This window comes from Eurosta solidaginis, chromosome 1 (assembly GCF_040869045.1).
Source record: "Eurosta solidaginis isolate ZX-2024a chromosome 1, ASM4086904v1, whole genome shotgun sequence".
NCBI lineage: Eukaryota > Metazoa > Arthropoda > Insecta > Diptera > Tephritidae > Eurosta > Eurosta solidaginis.
Window position 1 is genome coordinate 69,252,906 of NC_090319.1, and position 12,806 is coordinate 69,265,711.

General features: G+C 36.9%; 1 protein-coding gene across 4 annotated transcripts in view; it reads right to left on the bottom strand.

Moving 5' to 3' along the window:
- Nucleotides 1–11,729: 11,729 nt before the first annotated feature.
- The window catches only part of Sulf1 (Extracellular sulfatase Sulf1), a 308,672-nt gene continuing 307,595 nt past the window's right edge, over nt 11,730–12,806 (bottom strand). For all 4 annotated transcript variants that reach the window (XM_067758024.1, XM_067758025.1, XM_067758017.1 and 1 more), the window contains one exon: nt 11,730–12,759. In XM_067758024.1, coding sequence (XP_067614125.1) covers nt 12,207–12,759 — 553 coding nt within the window. In that variant the 3' untranslated portion in view covers nt 11,730–12,206. The remainder of the gene's footprint in view (nt 12,760–12,806) is intronic.

Sequence of the window (12,806 nt, forward strand, 5' to 3'; positions counted from 1 at the left end):
TTCAGCCTTTGATATGAAATTCATCATATATAAATTACATGTCACATACACACAAACAAAAAATGTAAGGGCGTGCATATGTGTATGTATGATGAGGGAGCTTTTGACTACTCCGAAAGGGCACTTTTGGCATACTTACTATAGGTACTCGCACTTAACAGGGTATAGTAGGCACCCAAATAAAACTTCCAGTATAGCGGAGAATATGAAGGACATCAATTACTTCATAGGACCAGCTTACTAAAGAGGTAGATACTCTATGGACGCTTGGAAAAGTTCAGGCATCACTGATAATTTTGATGTCCAAAGGTACCAAAAGCAGAGAGGGAGAAAATGTAAGTCAATGTTGCTCTGCAACTGAACTGAGCAACAGAAGTGATGCAGCCGATTTTGGTGAAACCGCAGTCAAAATAATGAGTAGAGCAACGAAGTCCTGAATAGAGATTAATTTCTGGAAACTATTATGGTTGTGATGCCTGTGTGGTTGGAATAGTTCAGATTGGCTATCAAAACAGAAGATTTTTTCAACACATTAAAAGCTTACCGCATGGACTCCGATTGAAAAGTGAGTCGTCAAAACTCCAATCAGTATTGATGAACCCAATAACTTTGCTGACCGACCGTTAGATAACATGTTATTCACTTCCCGGACATCGCAGCCCAGCATGTTTTACTACGCTCAGCATATACCTACATAACTCGGTGATCACAGGAACAAACCAGCGTTACTACGAATTTTCTAAGGCTTTCTACGACTGGTTAAGATCCCAGTGTGTTAGGGGGCTTAGAATATACCCGTGGCAGGTATGCCTGCAGTAGGAGGCACATAAAATACCCGAATGATTCAATGGGTTGTGTAGCGCAACTCTTTCAAGAGGTCGCCAGCGCAATTTATAATTTATCCAACCCAATTGTCAACCTCACCTACCCGTGGCGAATCCTGTTTCTTAAGCAGCCGGGGCTCTAGCGACTCTCAGGGAGTGGATTTTTCGCTACAGCAACAACAACGTAGTTATTATAATCTTTATTTAGTTCGACGCGATCGCAAGACAAGTCTATCCCTTTTATACCGCCCTCGATCGCATCACAGTTGAATTCAGTGGTGTAATAGCCACTTGAACATCCGATTGTAGTAGCAGTTGATAGTATACCATCGCAACGCATCCTCTCAGAGTATTGGCTGAAGTAAAACTTTAGATAAAGCGTTCAGGGAGCAGTTGTCGCCTCATCTGTCCTCTCTGAGATAAAGTAGAAGTTGGTAAGAATGATCGGGTGAATTTAAAAAGCCCAAGTCAGGGAGATTGATTAACGATTGGCCACCCCTTATGACTTTCAATCCCACAGTCGATGGTTTTCTAATGTTAGCCTTGTCTAGTGAGCTCCAGCAGTTCCCGAAGCAGTCCAAAGCCACCGATGCCTTTCTATACCTCCAAATGTGGTTTTTAAGATAGCTTCCGGTCATCAGAGAGTACCAAAGATACACCTAATCTAGGGAGTACGGAAAGCGGGGACAGTTTGTTTCCTCGCAAAATGAACCAGTTCCATTATGCCAGTGTTGAGCGCTTGTGTGTGAGTCACCCCACTTAGCCACCGTAACGAGATATTATTGCAAAATATGGACCACGGTGTCCAGCAATTTACCCCTGATTTGGATTACCAGGCCATCTGCGTGGGCAGCTACTCGACAGCCAATGGCCCTCAGCTTTATTAGTAGCTCGCTTAATATCACAGCCCCATGTAAAGGAGACAGAACACCTCTGTGACATGCCTCTGCACACCTTTCACTTGTTGTTGTTTTTTGCAAGGGAGCTTGAAAAAAAAAAAAACGATTCAACTAGCCAAGGCGAATCCATACCAGGTGGTGGCAAAGCGAATTCAACCAATTCGCCGTGCAGAAGAATGTCAAGTCAAAAGAAAATTTTTATTGATTTCGATTAACTGACATATTGTTGTACAAGGCTTTGTATGGAAAATTATCAAGAAGAAGCAATCAGCTGTTGGGATAACACCACCTCTGCTGAATTCGCCTTGCAACTAGCTAAACAGTTTCATCTTGGGAGAGCAATGCAGGTGGTGAAAGGAAATCAGCCATATCGTACTTTTTTAAGCTGCTTTGACATTTCTACTTCTAGCTTAGTACGTTTTTGACACTAATACAGAGAATTACCGTTCGCTCGTTCACAATAGTGCCCGTTTTTCTGTCGACTGTTGCTTAAGCGATTTCATTTCAAACTCAATAGCCAACTAATCTAGCTGTTGTTGCTTTGTATGCAATTTCCTAATCTACCACGCGTTTTATTTCGAACCACTTGCAAAAAATAAGGGCCCCTTCAAATAAGGCACCTCTTTGGGTAATTGGATCTACTTGATGGATTCAAACTAATTGAAAATTAAAGTATCTAATTTTAGTTTGAAATAAAAGTTTAAATGCATGCTTTGCATTTATTTTTGAGACTATCAGAACAAATCGATTCCATACATAAATTTAGATTTAACTAAAACAAATAAATTTTTGATTGAATTTGCTATAATTAAAAATCAATTGATTTACACTTTAATTTTATTTATTACCATTATGCTATATAACTTGGAATTGCTTATAAACTTGCAATTACTTAACAAATTTTCTATTTTTTTCCTTTTTTTGGTACAATTTTCTTATGTTAACATATGCGTTTTTCGCTTAATTTAATATTATCGATAACTTTATTTTTCAAAGCAAATTGCTGCTGTCATATTAGTTGTTTTTTTTTTTGCAAACGAGTTTGAAAAAAAAAACGCTTCAAACAAACTAAACACTTTCATCATGGCGGAACCATATAGGGTGGTGGAAGTTTATCAGGTAATGGGTACTTTTTTTTAGCTGCATTGACATTTCTCCTTCTGGCGCAATACGTTTTTGACACTAAACCAGAGAATTACAAAAACAAAATACATGGAATGCGTATGTTTGTATGTATGTCACACTGCCGCCACGCTGTTGTTTTGATATTTTCGTTTATCCGCTCATTCGTATATACATTCCTTTCGCTCGTTCACAATAGTGCCCTTTTTATAAGCTTTTATTTACCTTCACTTGGCTGTTGTTTGTAATCAAATCTTGCAAGTTAAATTTGATACACTTCCCGGTATCCGATTGAGCTGAAATTTTGCACACATGTATAACTCCGATGACAATGCAATATTACTTTGCGAGAATTCGATAAATTAATCGAAAACAGAGTTATCGGTAAATATTTGTGTTCACAAGGGAATAAAAGCCTAGGTCCTTTGTTTAGAGGGATGCTGAATAACCTACAGTGGCTCAAGAACGAGGTAACTTCGCTTTGTTAGTGTATACAACGAACGTAGAAGTTAGGCTGTCATTCCTCAATGTTGCATACTTTTCTGCGCACTTGATTTTGTTTTACAGGTTTAACCCAGAGAGCAGAAATCTGCAATGAGTAGTAGTAAACTGAACGCGACATAGGCAAAGTAACAATAAAATATGATTTTAATTTTGATGATGTTTGACATAATTTTATATGTGCTCTCTGTCAAAAATGCTTCAACTAACTTAGTCACATTTTATTTCGATTATGAATATGCCCAAATATATTCGGATCATGACATAAAAAATCGTGTACTCAGTCAGGGTTATTTAAACGTAGCGATTCGTATCAGTAGTTTGGTTGAGAGTCTTCTTCATCCTGACACCGCGATAGCGTTGAACGCGAAAGATCTGACAACCGATATCCGAAGGTGAAGCCACTTTTGGCAAATACATACGATATGTTTTCTCGAAAATCTGTATTTTCATAAGTATGTATGTATGTATTTAACGTTTTCTTGTTGCAAGAACACGTGAACATGTGTATGCACATATACATATACAAATTCATTTGAATGAGTTGAACAAAGCATGGGGCGCATTTTAAAAGCACAACTGCTCGCGAAGTTGATTAGTGATAACTTCTTGGAACGCACAGTTGCAACGTTACGACAAATCAGTGAGCATACAAATTTTCCGTTCTATTCACTCAACGTTTTTATCGATTGGTTGTTGACAGTTGGCTCAACGTATCGTTTCAAAAGCACAATTTCTTTCACTCAGCTGATAACTGATCATTAGCAAGATCAATTAATCAAAATTTAACACGCTTTTATTAGAACAATTAGGACTGGGATATAAAGTGTAAGATTTAATAAATTAGGTGTAAAGTTTTAATGCTAAAAATATATAATTATGTACAATATGGAATTTTTTTGTCGCAGACGAATAAACCTAATTATCGCTAAAGGTTACAATGAACTTATAAAGTGATATATTTCTTTACAGTCATTTTATTTTTTACTTTTTAGTTAATTTTATTAACCAATAATACAAGCTTATTTTTAAAAAAGTTTTTTTTCTTTAATTTAATTTTTTTGGTCGCCTGTGGCTTAAGCGATTTCACCTCAAACCGCTTAGCCAACTGAACTAGCTTACTTTTTGTTGTTATTTTCTATTCAATTCGCTAATTTATGTAGCGTTTTATTTCCACTCGCTTGCAAACAAAAATCGGCTATTGTTGTTATATGTTAATTTATGTATGTAAACAATTAATATACAATTAATTTAGTTAGTAATAATTTCCTTTGCTTAAACATTATGTTAATCTACTAAAACAGTCTTATTTAAAATAAACACATTAATATAAACATTATATATTTGCTTATTAAATATTATATATATTTAAATGTGTACTTGTAATATATTTATATAAATATTTAGATATTAATTATATAATTTTATGTTATGGACTTTGCAATAAGAGGTTTCAGTTTGAAATGATATGAAAAATTAAAAAAGATCAAATTAAGGCCCTCATTCTCTATTACAAAACGAACGTTCTTTTCGCCTCAGATACGAATCGCTAGTGTATTTACACCATTTTAAACAATGGCAATATATTGTAACGAATTTCGGGAAACTCCGCTTATTTTAAACCTTCTGCTAACGTTCGAATCTCTGAACTGTCGAATAAATAACTCCAATATTCAGTAATGCAAAATTGTCTTTATTAGACTACTTTGGAAGTATTACTTCACAATTATACTTCACAACTAATAGCATGTTTAAATCAAGCGGATTCTGATTCCTCAGCTTGGGCTGCTTCTATACTCTCTACTGCTTCGTTCGTATGTTTCTCCTAAGGTCTAGACCGGTCCTCAAAATGAAAACTATGGCTGTGTAAGTAAAACTAAAATCATCTTATTGGTAGTGGTTTAGTTGTTGATGAAAATTCGTTGAGGTAGGACGCATGCACGCATGTTTGTTAACACACAAAAAGTAATTCGTAAATACGTCTTACAAATACTACTTTATTGCATGAGTCTAAGGAAAAAGTTAAACAAAATAAATTGTTAACATTAAACCATGAAAACATTCTGCGCATGAGCGTTTGTTTGCAAAATATATTTTCGCAAATGGGCAAATTAACAATAGCCTCATCCGATGCTGCTACTCTGCTTGTTCAGCGACAACTAAAGACGAAAGAGAATAATAATACGTGTGAAGTGGCGTCAATAATTATTTCACTAGCTGAGGATCGCTGGTATAAGCTGGAGTCATTGGTGCCGTATGTCGTATCGCTGTATCCGTATCCCTAACGTAATCAGCTGTTTATCGTTACGACGGTAAACCAAAACCAAATTGGTTGGCTACGATACGGTTACGACCTTAGCGGCACCAATAATCGATTGCATTGATTCTCATAAGATTGGTCGAATCAGCTGTTCTAAGGTTACCGATACGGTTACCGATAAAGCACCAATGTCTCCAGCTATAGACTTTTCACGAAGATGGAACAGTCGTATTACATACTTAGTTATTTAGCTATACGCGTGTGTATATGTGAGTAAGAACTTTGTCTCTTAGCTGATGACTACATACATATGTGTATGTGAGATAAACGCTTTGCTTTAAGCTGCTGGTTATGTGTATGAAATGTTTTTCGTTGCCTTGTACATAAGTGTAGCTGCTTGCCGCTTTTGTTGTTGTGATTATTTACTAACAGCATAGTGATGTCAACATTCGCCACAATATCATTTGATACTTGATTTCGCCTTCATGTGTGACATAAAGTAAGAGACGTGAAGGACGAACGAAAATGATAGAGAATACCATTGCTAGACGAAATCGTTAGGAGGCGAATTGTTCGTCTGAGTTATCGTTCGCAAAACAGAATAAAGCCCTAAGTAAAACTGAGTATATGGTCGTTTCCTAATTTATCAGGTTTTAAAAAAGGGATACGAATGATGATATGATACGATTAATATGCGCGTTTCAATGAACAATGATTCATATCCCGATAGAAATTAGGCCTGCAAATGCAACAACAATGTAAGCGGTATGGACCAATTTGTTGCTGCATTTACATGTAAAATTGTTTTAGGGATCTGGATTATTATTCAGAGGAAAGCGGGGAATATCCACATTTTTCCATTCGATACCGATATTTTTTACTCATACTTCTATTACCATCGAGATCGAGCATCCAACTCCTGGTATGGTATCACCTTGAGGAGAAGAAACTGTCGTTACCGGAAACTCGCTGGTCCTGTTTTCGTATTGTCGCTTAACCGAAACATCTTTTCTCATATATCCAAAAAACTACATAGATTTACGTATTTGGACACATTTCGATCTGATATGAAAGAACAAAGCGCCATACATGGTTCAATTATACAGGTTGGCTCATCTCATCAGCTGATTTTATTTATGTCATTGCATGGTCGAAGGGATTGTCAAAAGGAGATGGCAAACTCAAAATGAAACCAACACATTGGCAACATTTTACTTACACATACAAAAACTGCTAAGTTTTATGTTTCCATTCCATACCATTCGCACCAACACCAATACACAGATTTTGACAATTTCAACAGACATATTTTGTTGCTTTACAGATGAGCCAACATTGTATAGTTGAACCATGGCGCCATCCATAAATTTACTGGATATTTTTAGACCGTACATTTGGTGAAATGAGTCAGCATTTCAAATATAAAAATTTTGTCCTGCGACCACCTGTATTTCATTTTTCGACCGTGGCAACAAAATATGTAAGAAAATTGGCCTAGGATTGCTTTTGCAGATATCCAGGCATATACATCCCGAAACGCCTGATCCCTCAGAGAGCTGATTGTTGGTAGACAACTACCGGGTATGATGACTGAAACGTCATCTGCATACGCCGTGAGTTATAATTTAGTTAAGGCGCCTTGGTAATTGGAGTTCCGCCAATTTTTAAGAAATTTTTTGTCAGGGAGCGTAGAGTACCGAGGAAACTGATTAATTTAAAATAATACGTTTTAAAATGAAGCCTCATTTTGCAAGATCCTTTCAATTTTCTTACCGTCACTAGCATTTTTCCTTTTATACTTTTTAGGGAAGAGTAGCTTAATCTTAATTGCATGTAATTAACTATTTAAAGAGAAATAATGAAATAATGTAAGTATAGTAGACAAATTTCCGAGTCAGAGTTTCTTAAGAAATCGGATTTTTTGCAGAATATTAAAAATCAATTTTCTACCTGGCTACATTCTTCTTCTTCTATGAAATATTGAACATGATCCTTACGTCCATTGTACTATACTAACGGTATGTAGCAATAGTGTGGTTTTATGAAAGTATCAATACATAGTTAAAGTAAATATACTTAAGTGTATGGTTTATGGTATATGACGCGAGAAGAGGCCCCTAACTCGAACGATGTTTATTTTACACGGAGAGCAGGTATATTAGGTTGTTGTCGTTGTTGTTGTAGCAGTGCTTTGCCCATCAAATAGATGCGACCAATCACAAATTGTCAACAATGTTCTCTAACGGGTGTGCAAGGAAAATTGCTGTTTCAACAGGGGTGGACCATCATGAGAGGGGTGTTAGAGGCGTTGGTTCCACATTACAATTGAAGAGATTGTTGGTGTCATGTGGGCACACATTGCACGCAGTGCATACATTTTGTATGTCGGGGTTGATTCTGGATAGGTAAGAGTTTAACCTGTTACAGTACCCAGATCGAAGTAGAGCTAGAGTAACGCGCGTTTCCCTAGGGAGAGTGCGTTCCTCCTCTGCTACTTCTGGGTATTTTTCTTTAAGTACCGGATTCGGCGGACAATTCTTGGCATAGAGGTCCGACGCTTGTTTGTGGATATCACTTAGGACCTGCTTTTGCTTTTTTGCTTCATACGGCTGTGTTCTCAGGTGCCGTATTTCATCATAATGCTTACAGAGATGACCCCTTAAGCCCCTGGGCCGTGTAGCCTCATCAATCAGAAGTCTGCTGGGATGCCCAGATTTTTGGGTATTCAACAGAAACTATTTGTTTAGCATTTCATTTCTCTCCCTAATGGGGAGTACTCTCACCTCATTGTGTAGGCGGTATTCTGGGGACATAAGAAAACAGACCGTGAAGGTAGCTTTGATATGTAGAAGTTAAACAGAAGTGGGGATAGGACACCACCCTGTGGCACCCCTTGTTTAATTCTTCTTGGTTTGGATGTTATATTAGGTCGTGTGCGCTAGCTTTCTCATGATCAACCGTATACGGCACAACTACTGTCGACTGCTCATAACTCAAAAAGTAATAAGGATATCGATCTCTGGTTTTTACCAATTTCGAGAATGAACTTTTATTTGTAACAAAACGTTAAGCAAATTGTTTTTTTGAGTTAGAAGTCTTTTTCTCGCGGAGCGTCACATATTCTTCTTAAAAATGCTTTGTGTTATATGACTTTCATGTAAATTTTGTAATAGTTTTACTTACGAAGTATCACTGGGTATAAAGAAGAGCTCTTACTTGCAATCGTTTATTCGTCTAAGCGATTACAAAGCTTTATAAATTCAGAGCTTTCGCTAATCAATTGTCAACCTCACCTACGCGAGTGGAATCCTGTTAGAAATATGAATTTATAATACACATCTTTAGCAGGCTAGGCTCTGGCGACCCTAAGTTCCTCATGCAACTAGGGGTTGAGGGTGCGGGATGGCCTAGAAGGTTTAATGTAGTCATGTTAATCGTTCTCGATGGTGCTTTGTTACCAAAACGTATCGGATCTACATGCGGCAAAGGACCATCGACATCGATAACTCTTCCCAAAAAACTTGGGAAGTGTCTTAATCGTTAATGCAACAACAACAACTAGGTAGCTTGAGTAAAGTGTAAGTGGTTAAAATTGTCACAATTATCAATTTAAAGCCACGAGCGTAAAGTTAAGTTAAATGCAAACAGGAAAATAAAAAAAAAATAACACGTACATATGTTTATGTATGTGTTTGTTTAGATAGAGAGTAAATACGTGCATCTAGTGATAGAACGATACGAGTACTGAGTAAGTAGTATGGATGCTTTTCCAAAAAATACTCGAGTTTTCGTACTCGATACTTTTTTTCAAGTCCTGAGTAAAGTATCGATACTTTTTTTCAAGTCCTGAGTAAAGTATTGATACTTTTCCCCGATACTTTACCAAGTGCCGATAGTCTACATGTTTAAGATCAACAAAGTTCAGTACATTAACGCCATGGACACCAACACTTGAGCATAAATTGAGATTGCCGACGATGCGGTAAAAGCTCCGCACTTAACTAAAACCGACTTTTTGATAATGGTGGAATGGGAGACGATTTCTGCATATGGTGGTAAAAGAAAAGTATGTGTTTATTGTCTAGAATGACTAACTCCAATAAAATCATGAAAAGCTGCTAGCTTCATAAAATTTCAATACATTTTAACTTGTCATGCAATAGAGCTTTCTCGTTCTTCTGTGTAATTTTGGTGGATGGAATTAGCAGCTTTTACAGCATCGTCGACCATATATTGGTATTGAAAATGGTCGAAATCAGATTATATCCACGCCCACTTTGGGAAATAGAAAAAGGAACAATGCTTTAACAAATACTGATGAAGGGGGGGCTCGTCACGAATGGATAAAAAAAAGTTGCGACTTACAATATAAGTTTATTACAATTTTGTAAAATGGGAGTGGCGCCGCTCTCATTAAATAAATAAAATAAATGTAAGGCGCGATAACCTCCGAAGAGATCTAAGGCCGAGCTTCTCTTCCAATTTGCGTCGTGCTCCTCTTGATTTTCCCTACAAATTGGCCGGACGGGACCTACATGTTTTATGCCGACTCCGAACGGCATCTGCAAGGCAGATGAATTTTCACTGAGAGCTTTTCATGACAGAAATACACCCGGAGCGCTTGCCAAACACTGCCGAGTGCCGACGCCGCTTAGAAAAATTTTCTTCAATTAGAATAAAAAAATTTTGATGTTGCTTTGCCCGGGGTGTGGACCCAGGGCATACGGTGTGGTAGGCGGAGCACGCTACCATCACACCACGGTGGCCGCCAGCTCTCATTGGACAGAAGAAAATGTAAGTTTTGCAAGCCGTAAATCAAAATCTATTGATGGAATTTAGTCCTTGGTATTATATATAGATCCGATCAAAAGCGGATAAGGACCACGCCTACTTTGAAAAAAAGGGGCTTACAATTTTAATCTTAAAGAAATTTCCAATATATATATATTTGGTACGTAACAATAGTTCCAGTAGAGATATGGTAGTACAAAGCACAAAAGGTAAAAAAAGAAAATTCCTATGATCCCCTTATATTTAGTTAATTTCTCCAAAAATCGTTTAGTGCCATGGAAAAAATACTTGATGCGATTTGCCAATTTGCGTCGCGCTATTTTTTATTTTCTTCACAAATTGAGGGGCAAGACCTGCATATTTCATGTCTGTTCTTAACGGCATCTCAGTTGCCGCATCTGCAAAGCAGATGAATTTTCACTGGGATGCTTTCATGGGAGAAATACACTCGGCGTGCTTGCGAAACCACTGCCTAGGGGCAACCCCGTTTAGAAAAACCTTCTTCTGACTTAAACAAGTTTTTTTAAATGCTATAAGTCGATCAAAAATCTTTTAAATCATTTAATGTTCGTGGCGTTTCCTTAAAATATATGTAAGAGCAAACATTTAGGTATATAGTGTTCGGTTTCGTCCAAACTTTAATTTCCTTACTTGTTTTCTACTGAATTCAAAACATAAGCAGCCCAATTCTAAATATTCCCTCGGAATTTTTTTATTCCCGCGGAAAAATTCCTCCAATTCTTTTCTCCTAGAGAGAACAATATTTGGGGAATAGGAATTTCGAATTTTCGAAGTCAGCTGTTTTGTCATTTGAAATTTCGTTGCCCATTTCTTATTTTGTTTAAAAAATTGAAGTTTAATTATTGTTGCGAATTTGTTTCAAATTAAGGAATAAAGTATAGGCAATACACTGTATTGCATTTCATATGGTATTCACTGAAATGAGTGATGAATTGGTGCCACATCAACATCAACAGAGGAGCATAAGAGGAAGAACACGGCGGGATAACACAAATCCGCTGGAGTTGCCTGCTTCCATTCACCACAGCAATTTTCTGGCGGCCAAGTCGAGTTGAATTCGTCTTTCGTCATATACCAAAATCTATTTAAGCCTTCCTAAAAAATCCTTGCGCAATTTCTGGATGGCTGCATCAAATATACCAAGAGCTCTTCCGTTGCTTATGATACACTTTCCGTCTTTAAATAAAGTATATTGTGGTAGAATGTCCATATTTTAGCAAATAAGTATTGTTTTTAAAAAACTAATTTACTTTAACTATTTTGATGCATTCGCTTTAATTTAACAAGTGAAAAAACTCCTAACTCCTAACTCACATTCATAATACCTACTTTTCTCCCATAACCGGTTTCCGTTTTTTCGAACATTGTTCAGAATATGAGGAAAGGGAGAAGTGAAAAAACTCACAAGGAATTTTTATTTAGAATACGAGGAATGAGAGAAAGGGAAAAACTCGCAAAGAATTTTTGTTTAGAATTGGGCTGAAGAACTCATTTAAAAAAAGGTTTTTCACTTTTGATTAAACTTCCGAAGTACTCATTTGGATTGAGTATACTCGATACCTTTTACAGTGTATGAGTACTAGCATCGATACTTTGATCCGAGTATTTTATATGAGTACCGGTATCGATACTTTTTTTAAAAGTTCTATCACTAGGTGCATCCACTTTTGAAAGCTCTCATAAATATTCAATATGTGTGAATGTACATATTTGCTTCTATATCGAAGAATATGCGCTTAAATATGCACCACCCTACTATCTATGTTCATACATATTTGCATAAGCCAATTACATCGCTGCTGTAGTTGTTGTTGCATTTGTTGTCGTTATTGATATGGTTGTTGCAAATGCTGGTGATGTTGGTTCCATTTTCACTTCGGGCGTTATTTCATCAAAAACATCTGCAAAAGTTTCCGATACTCCTAATTCTGTTGAGCTGGCAAATGTTGTCGTACTTTCGGTAGAAACAAATTTATGCTCAAAGTTAAAACTTTTGTTGGTATTATTGTTGTTGCTGCTGCTGCTATTACTTAACTGTTGCTCTTCTTTTTGCTGCTGATGCATTTGTGCTGCCAGTTGTTGTTGTTGTTGCTGATTCTGTAAATGTTTGCTATTAATTTCATGATGAAAACGATTACGTCGCAAACTTTTCACTCGTTCTATCGTGCCACTCCCACCACCCAAACTCCCGCCCACTTCAACATTGCTATTGACAACACTTTCGCTATTAATGTTGTGATGTCTGTAATTTTGTTGCCTCAAGTAAGGCTGATGTTGTTGATGATGGTAAATGTGTTGCTGCTTCCAAGGTTTACGTTTCAAATTTGTATTCGTTGACCACCTGTTTTGCAAAAAAAGAATATTCAATTTCATTCAATTCTCTGTAAC